Source organism: Rhincodon typus, chromosome 45, assembly GCF_021869965.1.
Source record: "Rhincodon typus isolate 14 chromosome 45, sRhiTyp1.1, whole genome shotgun sequence".
NCBI lineage: Eukaryota > Metazoa > Chordata > Chondrichthyes > Orectolobiformes > Rhincodontidae > Rhincodon > Rhincodon typus.
This window is the reverse complement of record NC_063376.1, coordinates 4,047,143-4,063,241: the sequence shown is the minus strand read 5'-3', so window position 1 is coordinate 4,063,241 and position 16,099 is coordinate 4,047,143. Positions and strand designations below refer to the sequence as shown.

The window sequence follows — 16,099 nt, the reverse complement described above, 5'->3', positions numbered from 1 at the left end:
GCAGGAAAGCGGACGTTTTGGGTTGGGACCCTTCTTCAGAAACGTTCGGAAACCTTCTGAAGAAGGGTCCCGACCCGAAACGTCAGCTTTCCTGCTGCTCTGATGCTGCCTGACCTGCTGTGTTCCTCCGGCTCCACACTGTGTTATCTCAGACCCCAGCATCGGCAGTTCTTATCATCTCTAATCGTTCTTATAGCAGCAGAATGCCAATAAGGTACAGAAAGAAGGTGAAATAGCTGCAGTGTTCATAAAGTGAGAGAGAGGAAGAGTGAATTTCTACACAGTGCTGGTTCACTGAACCTTGTAGAAGGGTTAACTCTTTATGGTCTGGTTTGAATTCACCTTTGCTGTTTGCTGCACGTCGTCTTGCGCAATTTGCGTGTTTTTGGTCCCTGGAGCTTGAGATCTGGGGATACTTTTAAGTTAGTTTACATTTTGGGAATGTACGGTGATTTAAAAGTGTGGTGTGCCTGTATAAGTGTGGTACATGCATGGTTTATGCCATGCCCATTATAAGAGACTATCAGTGGTTGTGCAAAGCAGAAGTCTGCAAAAAAATGTTGGTTTGAAAAGTTGGTTTGTAAAGCTTGGTAAAAATTTACCTATTAGAATTGGCTCTGTATTGTGTTTGGACTTGGGTAAATTTTAATTTCAGAAATTAACCTGTTTGGAATTTCATTTTCTGGCCAGAGCAAACTTCCAAATACTGTTTTAACACATGAGTAAATCTCTAACTCTGGACGACAAGATTTGCTCATTGCAAAAGTATTTTGACGTGGAAGAATGCAAATAATAGGAAATTTGGAATTTTGGAAATAAAATAAGCTCTTGTGATATGTTCTAAAATCTGAGAAAGCTGAAAAAGGGATTAGAAAAGGCAAACTCAACAGAGGAGGATTTTTTTCTCTCTTGAAGTGTCACATTTATTTTCTTGCAGGAGGAGGCATAATGGATGATGTAATTATGTGCAAGAGTTTATACCCACTTTTTGAATCCGTTGTAGATCAATACTAATTAACCCATTCTGCTTGACGTGGAATGGATGGATGCTTTAAATTTTGAGCAATGTACGCTGTTATTTTGTTGCTACTGGGTGAAGTAATCTGTGCGCAGACTGTTGGAGGATTAAAAAAAACACAAACTAAGGAAGTGCTATGAAGGCAAGAAGGAAGTAACCAAGGGGAATATTAGGAAACTAGCAGGAGTTGTTTACAGAGAATATGCAGTGACATTCAGCCTGTTCGAAACAGCTAAAGGAGGGGTGAGTTTTGTGTGTAATAAGGGAGGTCATGTTGCCGAAAATTGTGCCAATGAGACCATTAAATGTGGGAATGGTGGAAACAGAGGACTTCTGGTTTCCTCCCACCCCCTACCCCCGGGGGAGGTAGACAATGACAGGGAACCAAGACAGAATCAGGGAAATTCACAACCGGTTGCCAGTGGCAACAGTAACACAAGGCAGCTGTAGCATTCCATTGGAAAGTAAAACTGCAACACTGGGAATGAAAGAAACAGTCACTGTTAAAGGGGAAAGACAACTCTTAGAACTACTTAACTATTGCAGGAGCTTTGTGGAAAATTACAGCAGAAGATTGAATGGGGACCTAAGCAAGAGTCTTGCTTTGTCAAAATCAAAGAGACACTGGCCTTTGCACTAGTGCTAGGATTCCCTGACCTGAAAAAACCCCAAGCAGTGGCAATCAATCTGCATTGTGTTACAGAGACACGGAGACAAGCTCTGGCCTGGGGGCTACTAATCAGGTAAAATGGTTCTGGTCGTGATGGGACAATACGTTGAGCCATCCAATGTGCTACCTGGGCACTAACGGCAACCTGCCCCTTGACTCAACTAGGGAAGGCAATATTACACTCCCCGCATTATGCAGTCCAGCTATTGGAAGCTGGAAAACTGAGAGGGGTTACACAGACCGTCGGAGAGGCAAATGGAAAGTCGCACTGTTACCAGGAGACAAGTTCGAGACAATAGAGAGAACCCAGTAAGCTACGTGAATCAGGAATGAGAGACACATGCTTGTATCCCCCTCATGGAGCAGAAAGAAGAGAGGCAGGTTTGAGTTAAGGAAGAGCCATTAGCGGGGCCAGATGTGAAATCCATGTTTGTAGATTGGGCATGGAAGTATTATGATGGTGAGTCCTGGATGAGATGGGCCATGGAATGGGAAGTTTTTGGCATGAGAAAGTATAGAAGGATGTCGCTCTGCCCAGGTAGTCGAACTAAAAGAAAAACCAAAAGAAATGCAGATGCTACAAACAGGTTCTCAGGAAGGGTCACCAGACCCAAAACGTTAACTCTGATTTCTTCTTCACAGATGCTGCCAAACCTGCTGAGCTTTTCCAGCAACTTCTGTTTTTGAGTCGAACTAAAAGCGTTGACTACTGCCCTGTAATTAGGGAGAGGACAAAGGATTAACATCTACACAGGCAGTAGAGATAGTAAGAACTGCTGATGCTGGAGTCAGAGATAACACAGTGTAGAGCTGGAGGAACACAGCTGGCCAGGCAGCATCAGAGGAGCAGGAAAGCTGATGTTTCAAGGTGAGACCCTTCTTCAGGAAGTGGGGGAGGGGGAAGGGAGCTCTGAAATAAATAGAGAGAGGAGGGTGGGGCTGGGGAAGGTAGGTAGGATGTTGATAGGTGAGTGCAGGTAGGCAGTGGTGGGAATTGGTCAGTGAGGTGGGAGGAGTGGATAGGTGGGAGAGAAGATGGACAGGTTGTATCAGGTCAAGGAGGCGGGGATGAGAGGGAGGGTTGGTCATGGGACGATGCTGGGGGTGGGGAGATTTTGAAACTGGTAAAGTCCACATTCAGACCATTGGGTTGTAGGCTCCCAAGGCGAAATATGAGGTGCTGCTCCTCCAGTTTCTGGGTGGCGTCATTGTGGCACTGGAGGAGACCCAGAATAGACATGTCGTCCAGGGAATGGGAGGGGGAGTTGAAGTGATTCGCGACCGGAGGGTGTTGTCGTTTGTCATGAACAGAGTGCAGGTGTTCCAAAAAGTGGTCTCCGAGCCTCCGCTTGGTCTCACCGATGTAGAGGAGACCACATCGGGAGCAGCAGATGCAGTAGACCACATTAGCGGATGTGCAGGTGAACCTCTGTCTGATGTGGAAGGTTTTCTTAGGGCCTGGGATGGGGGTGAGGGGGGAGGTGTAGGGGCAGGTGTAGCACCTCCTGCAGTTGCAGGGAAAGGTGCCGGAGGTGGTGGGGCTAGTGGGGAGTGTGGAGCGGACAAGGGACTTGTGGAGAGAGCGGTCCCTACGGAAGGCAGATAGGGGGTGGGGACGGAAATATATCCTTAGTTGTTGGGTCAGATTGCAGGTGGTGGAAGTGGCGGAGAATGATACGTTGAATACAATAGATGTCGTCTCGATGTAGTCCATGACTACATGATGGCATTGGCAAAGCGAGGTTATGTCACTTCTAGTGGTAGTGTAACTCAGCATGAGGCCCTAGTCAGGGACCTAGTGGCCACCAGTTATTGAACCAAAGGAGGTAGCAGTAATTAAGGTAAAAGCACACAGAAAGATTCAGATACCAGAGTGGAGAGGGAATGACTGTTTTTGCTGCACTCTCTGCGTAATGTTAGCACAGGAAATGATAACAAAAGCAGGTGTGAGAGACCGAGAAGCAAAAGATGATGAATGGCACATTTTAAATTTACAAGCCAGAGCTAATTCAGAGGAAAAAGCAGGATGGATTAAAGATGGGGCAAAGTTAGGAGCAGATGATATTTGGAGGTCAGAAGGTAAGGCAATAGTTCCCACATTCAGACAACAGATCCTGTACAATGTTTGCCATGGATTAGCACACACAGGGAGGGATACAATGATACAGCTGATATCTAATTGCTGGTGGTGGGAAGACATGTAGCTAAATTTTGCCAGAGATGCACTGCATGGGCGCAGACAGAACCGGGACCAAGAATTAAAATTAAAATGAGCAGTCAGCTCCGCCCACGGGGACCATGGGAACACATTCGGATGGACTTTATAGGAGCACTCCCACCAAGTCAGAAGAAGAGATTCTTTCTGGTCATGATCGACCAGTTTACCAGATGGGTAGAAGTGTTCCCCACAAAGGACTGTACTACAACCTCAGTGGCAAAAATATTGACATATGAAATATTGCCCAGGGGGGGGGGGGGGGGGGGGGGGGGGGGGGGGGGCGCGGTGGTTCCCTTACAATTAGACCCACTTCACAAGCAAGTGCCTGAATGAAGCATGGAAACTACTGGGAATAACTCAAAAATATTGAGAAGATTGAGAGGGGCCATGATTGAGACACACAAAATAGTGAGGAGCTTAGATAGGGTAGACAGGAAGAAACCTTTCCCCTTAATGGAGGGATCAGTGACCCTAGTTTGCGTGTGGACACAGAGCATATGCCTGGTTATCACCATCCCGGACAGGGTCATGTTACCTGGGCTATGCGGTATGGTTCATGCACCATACGTCTTCCCCCTGAAGGCAGCACAGATGCTGCAATCTCAAAAACAGAAAGATTCTTTGCTATACTGATAACCCGGGTATGGTATGGCTGAGCTAGCCAGAGAATCTATCAATATGGCCACAGTCTTAGAACAAGTGGCCAATGACACCTCACGGGCTCTGGGCAAGGTAAGTTGCAGAAATGGTTGCCATACGAATCATGGCGATGCAGAACCGAATGGCCCTAGACTGGATATTAGCCGAGAAAGGGGGTACACGTGCACTCGTTGGAAAGGAGTGCTGTATTTATATCCCTGATAACTCAGAGGAAATTACTCATTTGGCTGACCATATCTGAAAAGAAATAAACAAACTCAAACAAACCCCTATCTTCGACCCCGCAGAGTTGGGCAACGGTGTGGCTGGGATCCCTGGAGACGTCCAATGCCCACTGAATAGTAATTTTTATTGTCATAGTGCATCTGTGTTATCTTGTTTCTGGCTTCATCAAGTGGCACAATAACGAAGAAGATGAAGGGCCATGGAGTGAGTGGTGGTCCTACGACGCACCACCAAGCCAACAGACTGCTTGTGGAACGAGGAAAGGGAATGACCAGCTCATCGAATGACGGGAAGAGGATCATGGATGCGACATCACCAAAAGAAGACTACTCATGGACTCTGATTCAGACTGTTCATTGATAATGTCCCTACGGCCATAACCTGGCCGAGGGCCAAAGCAGGGATCTGTAAGGACGGCCTATGTTTGAAAGTCCCAAAATGGCTGATAAGAGAGAAGCAGAATAAAACAGCCTGCTCCAGTATATAAGTGAAACATAATCATATCCATGAACAGGGCCATTCCAAGGTGAATGAGAGGTCCTGCAAGCAATCATCAAGACAGTTTGATAAAGAGGATGCCTAAGGATAGACAAGCGATTGATTCCAGCCTCATTAATGAAAGGATGTTGTCCCATTAAGTGAACAGCAGCGGTTAGAACAAGGGGTATAAATCTCAGCCTATGAACCAGCCAACCTAACCCATTAAGCAGCTGTGAATATAACAGCTAAAGTTATCTTGTTGTAATTGGTTGTGTCTTTGAAGTTGTTCACAATATTAAGAAATGGGTTCTAGTTCTTCAGATGATCAGAGAGATAGATTTCAACATAATTGTAGACATATGTATAACTAAATTATAACAGAAGCATTAGGGGAAAATCATTTAAACATAGATGTGAAAGTCGATTAGTTTCAGGAAACGCTTTCCCTTATCTCTAAGAAGATGCCTGGTACACAGTGAACAGAAATAGATTGTTTTAAACTTATTAGTTACAAAGTGCTAACACTTTATACCTAACTTTATAACAGAAATTAATATCACAAATCTTATAGGAGTTGGTTAAAACAAACTGTCTTTTGTATTTTTATATATTATATATAAAATTGGGACAGTGGAAAATATAAGCGGAATAATATTTGATAGAGAATAATATTTGAATTTGATAGAGATAGCAGATGGAATACAATGAACAATAGAATTCAAGTAGTCCTTGGAGATAAGCAAGCCTGGGTCAGACCAGAAGGAGTATAACCATTAACTTTGGAATGGTAATTAATAGGATGCATAGAAAGATCCCAAGGCCAGGCGATTACAATATCTGCTAAACACCATGAGATCATGGGAACCTGGGGCTGTCCATAGGAATGCTCATCATCAATCAAGTGTTTCACAGGGTTGGGTGTATGGAATAGGAAGGCAGTTCACAGGACTCGCTCCACGACTCCCTTGTCCGCTCCACACTCCCCACTAACCCCACCACACCCGGCACCTTTTCCTGCAACCGCAGGAGGTGCCACACCTGCCCCTACACCTCCCCCCTTACCTCCATCCAAGGCTCCAAATAATCTTTCCAAATCCAACAGGGATTCACCTGTACGTTCTCTAACCTGGGTCTACTGCACCCATTGCTCCTGACATGGTCTCCTCTACATCGGTGAGACCAAGTGCAGACTCGGTGATTAATTCACAGAGCACCTGCACTCTGTATGCTCCAATCAACGCCGTCTTCCAGTTGCCAACCATTTTAACTCCCCCTCCCCTTCGCTGGGTGTCATGTCCATCCTGGGCCTCCTCCAGTGTCACAATGACACCACCTGCAAACTGGAGGAGCAGCACCTCATATTCCGCCTCGGGAGGCTACAGCCCGATGGCCTCAACATAGAATTCACCAGTTTCAAAATCTCCCCACCCACGGCCTCATCACGCATCCAACCCTCCCTCTCATCTCCGCCTCCTTGACTTGACACTACCTGTCCATCTTCTATCCCACCTATCTGTCCCACCCTTCCATCTGATCCATCTCCACAACCCCCTACCTTCATCCACCTATCACCATCTCACCTACCTTCCCCAGCCCCACCCCGCATTTATTTCTGAGCTCCCTTCCCCCTCCCCAGTCCTGATGAAGGGTGTAAACCTGAGACGTCAACTTTCCTGCTCTTCAGATGCTGTCTGACCTGTGCTCTACACTGTATTGACATGGTGAGCATGCTGTGTGTGATTATTGTAGCACAAAATGTATAAAAGAGCTGTATTTCACTGTAAAAATCAGAGAGTGTCATTGATCTCTCTTCCGATCTGAGCTGTAGATTAAGAGAACGACTGGGTTCTCATGTTAAGGCCAGAGTCAGGAAAGATCTTTTGGCCCTCACCTTGCATTAACCAGTTCTTGTTTGAATAAAGTCTACCACTTGCCTGAATCCTGCCCACCTCCTGAGTTTTTGTCCCCGGTGGAGAGGCTCCAACACTTATCATACCCAATCATACCTTACGGACAATGTCCCAAACACCACCATCACCATCCCTGGATATGTCCTGTGCCACCAGCAGGACAGACCCAGCAGAGGTGGTGGCACAATGGTATACAATCGGGAGGGAGTTGCTCTGGGAGTCCTCAACATTTACACTGGACGCAATGAAGCCTCATGGCTTCAGGTTAAACATGGGCAAGGAAACCTCCTGCTGATTACCACGTACTGTCCTCTCTCGGCTGATGAATCAGTACTCCTCAATGTTGAACAACACTTAGAGGAAGCACTGAGGATGGCAAGGGCACAAGATGTACTCTGGGTGGGGGATTTCAATGTCCACCACCAAGACTGGTTCTGCAGCAGTACTACTGATCGAGCTGGTCGGGTCCTAAAGGACATAGCTGCTAGACTGGGTTTGCAGCAGGTGGTGAGGGAACCAACAAGAGGGAAAAACATACTTGACTTCATCCTTACCAATCTGCTAGCTGCAGTTGCATCTGTCCATGACAGTATCGGTAAGAGTGACCATTGCACAGTTCTTGTGGAGATGAAGTCCCACCTTCACAGTGAGAATACCCTCCATCGTGTTGTGTGGCACTGTCACCGTGCTAAATGGGCCAGACTTGGAACAGATCTAGCAATTCAAGACTGGGCCGCCATGAGGCGCTGTGGGCCATCAATAGCAGCAGAATTGTACTCCAGGACAATCTGTAACCTCATGGCCCGGCATATCCCCCACTCAACCATTACCATCAAGCCAGGGGATCAACCCTGGTTCAATGGAGAGTGCAGGAGGGCATGCCAGGAGCAGTACCAGGCATACCTGAAGATGAGGTATCAACCTGGTGAAGCTACCAAGCAGGACTACTTGCACACCAAACAGTATAAGCAGTAAGTGATAGATGGAGCTAATTGATCCTGGATCAGATCTCAGCTTCTGCAGTCCTGCAACACCCAGTCTGAAAGGTGGTAGATAATCAAACAACTCATTGGAGGAGGAGGCTCCACAAATATCCCCATCCTCAATGATGGAAGAGCCCAGCACATCAGTGCAAAATATTAGGCTGAAGCATTCGGAGCAATCATCAGCCAGAAGTGCCGAATGGATGACCCATCTCGGCCCCCTCCAGTGATCCCCAGCATTACACATACCAGTCTTCAGCCAATTTGATTCACTCCACGTGATTTCAAGACACAGTTGGAGACACTGGATACTGCAAAGGCTACGGGCCCTGACAATATTCCGGCAATAGTACTGATGACTTGTGCTCCACAACTTGTCGCTCCCTTATCCAAGCTCTTCCAGTGCAGTTACAACACTGGCATCTATCCAACAATGTGGACACTTATCCAGGTTTCTCCTGTACACAAAAAGCTGGACAAATCCAATCCTGCCAATTACTGCCCAATTACCATTCAAGGGTGCCCACCTTGAAGAAGTTATCCTCCTCTGTCCAGAAAGATCTCAGCTGGTCTCTCTCCCACCGCAAACCCTCTGGTAATCTCTTCGGCCCTGAAACTCTTCGAACACATGTTCAAGCAAACCAGGTATTACAGCCACATCTCCTTTCTCAGTACCCGCCTACAGAACCAGATCATCCCCAATGGACTCCAATCTACATTCAGGCCATTCCCAATTTGGCCCTGACTGTGACAACCTCTACATACACAGCATCGAGAACCTCCAAAAACGTTTTTTTCTCTGCGGCTCCTCAAGCACACGCTTTCAGCAATGCATCGGCATCTCCTGGCCCTACAATCAAGCCCTACCCCCAGCTCAGAGCCTCCCTCTCCTAGACCTGCAAAGGACCTCTCCTGTTTTTTATTCTGCACTGAATCCACAACCTCAACCAATGCTTTTACTCCGCCCTCTCTGACATTAAAAACTGTTAAGTACACTAAACTTACCTGTGCCCATCACTCAACACAGGCGTCCTCCACCATCCCCCACCTCCCAAGCCCTCAATCCTACCCAGGATGAATGGTCAGTCCTCAGTAAAAGACTGCATCTTCATTCCCCTACGCCCACACGTTTGGATGTCGAACACTTTTTCCTCTGCCTCCGCACCTATTTCTTTAACCATGAGTCTGACCCACCTTCTACAGCCCCCTTCTTCCGCCTCCGACACACCCCATCCTCCTGGACACCACCCCCAAGATCTCCTACCCTCCCTCGACCTCTTCATCTCCAACTGCCATCACGACATCGATTGCCTCAACCTGTCCACCTCTCTCACTCACTCTAACCTCTCCCCCACAGAACGTGCAGCCCTCCGCTCCAACCCTAACCTCACCATCAAACCCGCAGATAAAGGGGTGTAGTAGGAATGACCTCTACATTGCCGAGACCAGGCGCCAACTCTCCGACACCTCCTCCTACTGTCCCCTCGATCATGACCCCACCCCGACCACCAAACCGCCATCTCTCAAACCATCCACAACCTCATCACCTCAGGTGACCTCCCACCCACAGCCTCCAACCTCATCATTCCCCAACCCCACTCCGCCCGCTTCTATCTCCTTCCCAAAATCCACAAACCTGACTGTCCTGGCCAACCCATTGTCTCTGCCTGCTCCTGCCCCACTGAACTTATCTCCGCTTACCTTGACTCTGTCCTTTCCCCCCTGGTCCAGGAACTCCCCACCTATGTCTGGGACACCATCCACACCCTCCACCTCCTCCAAGGCTTCCAATTCCCTGGCCTCCAACATCTCATTTTCACTTCAGACATCCAATCCCTGTACAATAGTATCCCCCACACGGATGGCCTAAAAGCCCTCCACTTCTTCCTCTCCCGCAGGCCCAACCAGTTACCCCCACCAACACCCTAATCTGCTAAACAGAACTCGGCCTTACCCTTAAGGACTTCTTCTTTAACTCCTCCCACTTCCTACAGACTAAGGGGCTGGCCATGGGAACCCGCATGGGCCCAAGCTAAACCTACCTCTTCATAGTATACGTGGAACAGTCCCTTTTCCGCTGTTACACTGGCACTGACCCCCATCTCTTCCTCCACTACATTGATGACAGTATCAGTTCTGCCTCATGCTCCCACGAGGAGCTTGAACAGTTCATCAACTTTACTACCACCTTTCACCCCAACCTCAAATACACCTGGACCATCTCTGGTACCTTCCTCTCCTTCCTGGACCTCTCCATTGCCATCTCTGGTGACCGCCTCGAAACTGACATCTATTTCAAGCAAACCAAATCCCACAGCTAAACTGGGCTGCACCTCTTCTAACTCACCCACCTTCCCGCAAGAATGCGATCCCCTACTTCCAATTCCTCTGCCTCTGCCAAATCTGCTCCCAAGGTGGGGCGTTCCATGCTCGCACATCCCAGATCTCCTCCCGAATTCAAGGACCGTAGGTTCCCCCTTCTACTGATTGATAATGCCCTCAACCGCATCTCTTGCTTTTCCCGCACCTCTGCCCTCACATCCCCTCCCCCCATCAAAAATAAGGACAGAATACTGCCTGATCTCACATATCACCTCATCAACCTCCGCATTCAATGTACCATTCTCCGTCACTTCCACCACCTACAATCCAACCCCACAACCAAACAGATATTTCCCTCCCCACCCCTATCTGCTTTTCATAGGGACTGCTCTCTCAGCAACTCCCTCATCCGCTCCACACTCCCCACTAACCCCACCATCCCCGGCACCTTTCCCTGCAACCACAGGATGTGCTACACCTGCTGTTACATCTCCCCCCTCACCTCCACCCAAGGCACAAAACAAACCTTCTACGTTAGACAGGGGTTCACCTGCACATGTATCAACTTGATCTAATGCATCCCCTGCTCCCGATGTGGCCTCCACTACATCGGTGAGACCATGCGTAAACTTGGAGACTGTTTCGTAGAGCATCTGCGTTCTGTAAGTGACAAGCTACAACATTTTCAGGTTGCCAACCATTTTAACTCCCCCTCCCCTTCCCTGAGTGACATGTCCATCCTCCAGTGTCCTCCTCCAGTGTCACAATGACGTTACCAGCAAACTGGAGAAGCAACACCTCATATTCTGCCTCGGGAGCCTACAGCCTGATGGCCTAAACATGGAATTCACCAGTTTTAAAATCTCCCCATCCCTGGCCAGATCCCACGTCCAAGCCTCCCTCTCATTCCCACCTCCTTGACCTGACACAACCTGTCCATCTTCTGTCCCACCTATCCACCCCTCCTACCTCACTGACCAATCCCCACCAGTGCCTACCTGCACTCACCCATCACCATCCTACCTATCTTGCCCAGCCCCACCCCTCCTCTCTCTATTTATTTCAGAGCTCCTTTCCCCCTCCCCCATTTCTGAAGAAGGGTCCCGACCCGAAACATCAGCTTTCCTGCTCTTCTGATGCTGCCTGGCCTGCCGTGTTCCTCCAGCTCCACATTGTGTTATCTCCAACTCCACAGCATCTGATATCTCTAGGATATGCAAGAATCTTTTTATGGGCAGGGAATTGTAGGAGGAATATGAATGCTTGGAGTGCACTAAGCTGTCTTGCTGTGGTTACCATACCTCAATAGCATGCCTGTTAGACGTAGCACTGAGGAGTGGAAGCTCAGACACTGAATCAGTTGGATTTTAAGAGAGTCAGAGATAATATGGTTCGTCAGCAGAGTGGAATTGAGGCACAATCTGATCAGCCGTGACCTTACAGAATGGGAAGCCAGCTCGATAACCCCCTCCACCTATTACTCCTTCCAAACTTATGGTGCAAGGAACATCAGTGGATGTTTGAACATGTCTTCAGGCTGGCTTCCACTGAGCAGGACTGAAGGGAACAAAAGGCATAGAGGGGCAGGAGTGGGACGAATTTCTGAAGAAGGGTCCTGACCCAAAACGTCAACTTTCCTGCTCCTCTGATGCTGCCTGGCTTGCTGTGTTCCTCCAGCTCCGCACTGTGTTATCTCTGACTCCAGCATCTGCAGGTCTTACTGTCCCTGAATTAAACACTTACCTTTTGCCCAGCACAGAGCGACGGTCATCAGCAGCAGGAGAAGCGAAATCCTCTGCAAGGCCATTGTTCTGACGAGCCCAACCTGGTGGAGACAGACACCATCGAGAGCTCAACGCATTGCATTCGACATGATCGGGAGCAGATACGAAGATCACCTGTGTTGCCCCTGTACTGGGAGTGTTTGATGGTGGGGGACAGAGTAGAGGGGGCTTTACTCTTTACCTAACCCCGTGCTGTCCCTGTCTTGGGAATCTATGATGGGGATAGTGTAGAAGGAGATTTACTTTCAGCTTAAAAGAGGGAGGTGACAGGGGCGACAAATGTAAAGCTGGTAAAGCACAGCTGGTTAGACTGTCTCTCTGACCTGCTGCGCTTCTCCTGCTCCACATTTATTGACTCTAGCTTCCAGCATCTGTAGTCCTTTCTGTCTCCGAGTCCTGACGCTGGAGGGGCGGATAGCCGGGGAGAGATGGAGCAGCTTAGACTGAGCGTCTACATTTCCGCTGAAACAGTGGACAGATTCCTGGCTGGCTCTGGGATTGCAAAGTAACGATGTTGATATTAATGAGACTGCAGTGTTGCGGAATAGAGAGAGATCAATCACTCACTCACCAGAGTCCACATCGATGTGTACACACCGTCAGAGGATCGGGGTGGTGTTGCAAGCTTGGGGCAGGGTGGTTTGTAATATCGTGTCTTTTTTTTCTCTTCACACGCCGCCCCGCCTCCGTTTTCCAGACTCTGGAACGCCCTCCTCCTTCCCATGCACTCAGCAATATTACACCCCGCAATCCGTCTGCAGTTACCCAGCCCACGTTCAAAACAGACCTAACAGTGCTCTGCAAAGTCACTGCATTCCGGCAAAAACACCTACGGTTTCTCTGTCCCTCCCCTACACCCCCCTGCCCCAACATCACTCCCACCCTGTCTCTTTCGTCCTCTGTCCCTCCAACTCTGATTTTTTTTTCTCTCAGCCTCACACATCCCCCTCCTCAGACCCTTCCCCCCCCCCCCCCACCCTCCTCCTCCCCTCACAGCCCCTCACTCGCTCCCTCTCCCCTCACAGCCCCCTCCCGCCCCATCCCTTCACAGCCTCCCCCTCCCCTCAGAGACCCCGTCCCTCCCTGCCTAAACCCTCACAGACTCCTTCCCTCTCTCCACTTCTCTTCACAGCTCCCTCCCTCCTCACAACGCCCTCCCCTCCGTTCCGTGTCCCCTCAGAGCTCCCTCCATCCCTCCCTATCCCCTCACAGCCCTTCCCTCCCTCCCCCTGCAGTCCCTCTGATCTGATTGTGATCGCTCCTCCCCCCTCCGCTTTCCCCCCCCCCCCCACCCGACTCTCTCCGGCCCCTCTGTCGTCCCCAACAGCCCCTCCCTTTGGGTGCATTGTTTCGCTTCAAAGCAGATGTGGAACATTCTGGAAGATTTTGGCATTGTCACTCAACCCCCATTCTCACTTAGCCCCCATTCTCACTCAGCATCCATTCTCACCTAGTCCCCATTCTCAACCAGCCCCCATTCTCACTCGCCTCCCATTCCCACTCGCCCCCCATTCTCTCTGGCCCTCATGCTCTCTGCCCCTCGGTCTATCAGTCCCTCTTTCTCTGTCACTCGCTCCTCCGCCCTTCTGCTCTCCTCTGTCTCCCCCATCTCCCTCTCATTCTTTCTCTCACTTTATTTCTTTATCCCTTCCTCTGTTTTTCATCCCCCCTCTATCAATGCTTCCATTGTCATCCATCTCTCAATTTTTAATTTTCATTCTCTCATGTGTGTGTCTCTCTCATTGTTTAACTTTATCTCTCTATCTCTTTCAGTCTGTCTCTTTTTCCCTCAGTGTCTCGCTGTCTGCAGATCTGAATCTCTTTCTCTCTCGCTCCTCCTCTCCATCTCTCTCACTCTGTATATATCTGTCAGCCACTCTTTTTCTCTCTTCCCCTCTCTCTCCATCTCTCTGTATATTTGCCCTTATCTCTCTCTTCCCCCTCTCCCTGTCTCTCTCTATGTATGTATATTTATATGTATGTGTGTGTCTCCCCTCTCTCTGTATGTATATATCTGCCCCTCTGTCTCTATATACATATATCTGTCCGCCTTTCTATATATCTCTCTCCCCCTCTCTCCATTTCTCTCCAGCTCTTTCCCTCTCTGTCTCTCTCTATATATATGTCTGCCTCCCTGCATCTCTCGCCCTCTGTCTCCATCGCTCTCTATATTATCTGTCTTCCTCTGTCTGTCTCTCTCCCTCTCTCTATCTCTCTCTCTGTCTATGCTTGCCTCAGTCTCTCCCTCTCTCTGTCTCTGTCTCTCTCTCTCGTGTGTCCCTGGCCTCCATTGGCTGTATCCTATGTTTTCTTTGGCTGACAGTGAGTTGTGTCGACATTTTCCGAATATTTCTCTGTAAGGGCCTAGTGAGAATGTTCTCCATATCTGACTCAAACTTGCCTCATTAATCCCCCAGCCCTGCATCATGACGGTGCTCTCTATACAGTCCCACGCCATTTTAGAATAACACATTCCCCAGCGGATAGCTCGAAATTGGCCAGCAAATATTTCCCACTCCCTCTCTCCCTCTGCATCAATCCATTGCCATCAATCTCGCTCAGTCTCTAATTTTCCTTTTCTCTCTGCCACTCCCTGTCCTTCGTAAATCGACATCCCTCCCTAATTCTCTCTCTGTCCCTGCTAATTTCTTACTTCCCTGCTCAATCCTTCTGGTACCTGCTCACCAACATCCCACTCTTCTGCATCTCTCTCTCTCTCAAGCCACTTTCACCATCAAATTCTCGTTTCTCTTCCATTGCTCTCCACTGCGATCTACAACATCTGATTTCGTCTGACAGCTAACCACCGAATAATAGGGCCTTGGCATTTTTTGAAACAGAGAGCCCTTGTTGCTGTATACTCACGGTCTCTAAACCAAGGGTCGCTCCCCAAACAGACTTGCCTTCCCCGCACGGAAAGACTCCTTCTGCTGAGGGTAATTGATGATCACACCAATGAGGAAGCTAAGTGCAAGAAGGTCAAAACGCTCGGCAAATTTCTTTCTGTCCCTGCTCAGTGACGCCCAGCCATCAGAAATTCCCAGCCCCTTTTTTCAATCGAGCCAAAAAAAATATTCAGGCAATTTCTCAGGCGGGATGGCTTTTCAGAGAGAGAGAGAGAGAGAGATGGTTTCTCAGATTTTTGCTGCAAAGGTTTGGCTCTGTTTATTATCCGCTTAAATTGGATTTAAAAGGGAAATTTCTGATGCTCGTCACTAAATTAAAAACCGAAAGAACTGCGGATATGGTAAATTAGGAACAAAAACAGAGGAGTTTCTTGAAAAGCTCAGCAGGATCTGTGAAGAAAAAAATAAAAATTCAGAGTTAACGTTTCGGGTCCTGTGACCCTTCCTCGGTCAGTGTGTCTGTGAATTCGGAGGAACTGTCACCGGACCCGAAATATTAACTCTGATTTTTTCTTCGCGGGTGCTGCCAGACCTGCTGAGCTTTCCCAGGAATTCCTGTCTTTGCTCCTAATTTACCACATCCGCAGTTCTTTCGTTTTTCATTTAGTGACCAGCATCAGAAATTTCTGTTTTTGTTTCTGATCTTGGTCATTGGGATAAACGCTTGCATGCTGACTCTTTCTGTCCCAGTCTGTCTACCGCTGCGTCTCTCTCTCTCTCTCCTTCTTTGTCCCTCTTTTTCTCTCAGTCTCTCTCTCTGTGTCTCTCTCGGTTTCTGACTTTCTCTCTGCTTTTCTCTCTGTTCCTCTTTCTATCTTTGTTTCTCTCAGTCTCTCTTTGTGTGCCTGTTTTTCTTCCTCACCCTCACTCTCTGTCTTTCTGTTCCCTCTGTCTGTTTTTCTCTTGGTCTCTCTGTTTGTTTC

General features: G+C 48.5%; 1 protein-coding gene across 1 annotated transcript in view; it reads right to left on the bottom strand.

Moving 5' to 3' along the window:
• The window catches only part of LOC125487828, a 22,712-nt gene extending 9,703 nt beyond the window's left edge, over positions 1-13,009 (bottom strand). The window contains exons 1-2 of the mRNA XM_048620220.1: positions 12,842-13,009; positions 12,230-12,311 (exon numbers count right to left, since the gene is read on the bottom strand). Coding sequence (XP_048476177.1) covers positions 12,230-12,311; positions 12,842-12,994 — 235 coding nt within the window. The 5' untranslated portion in view covers positions 12,995-13,009. The remainder of the gene's footprint in view (positions 1-12,229; positions 12,312-12,841) is intronic.
• Positions 13,010-16,099: the final 3,090 nt, after the last annotated feature.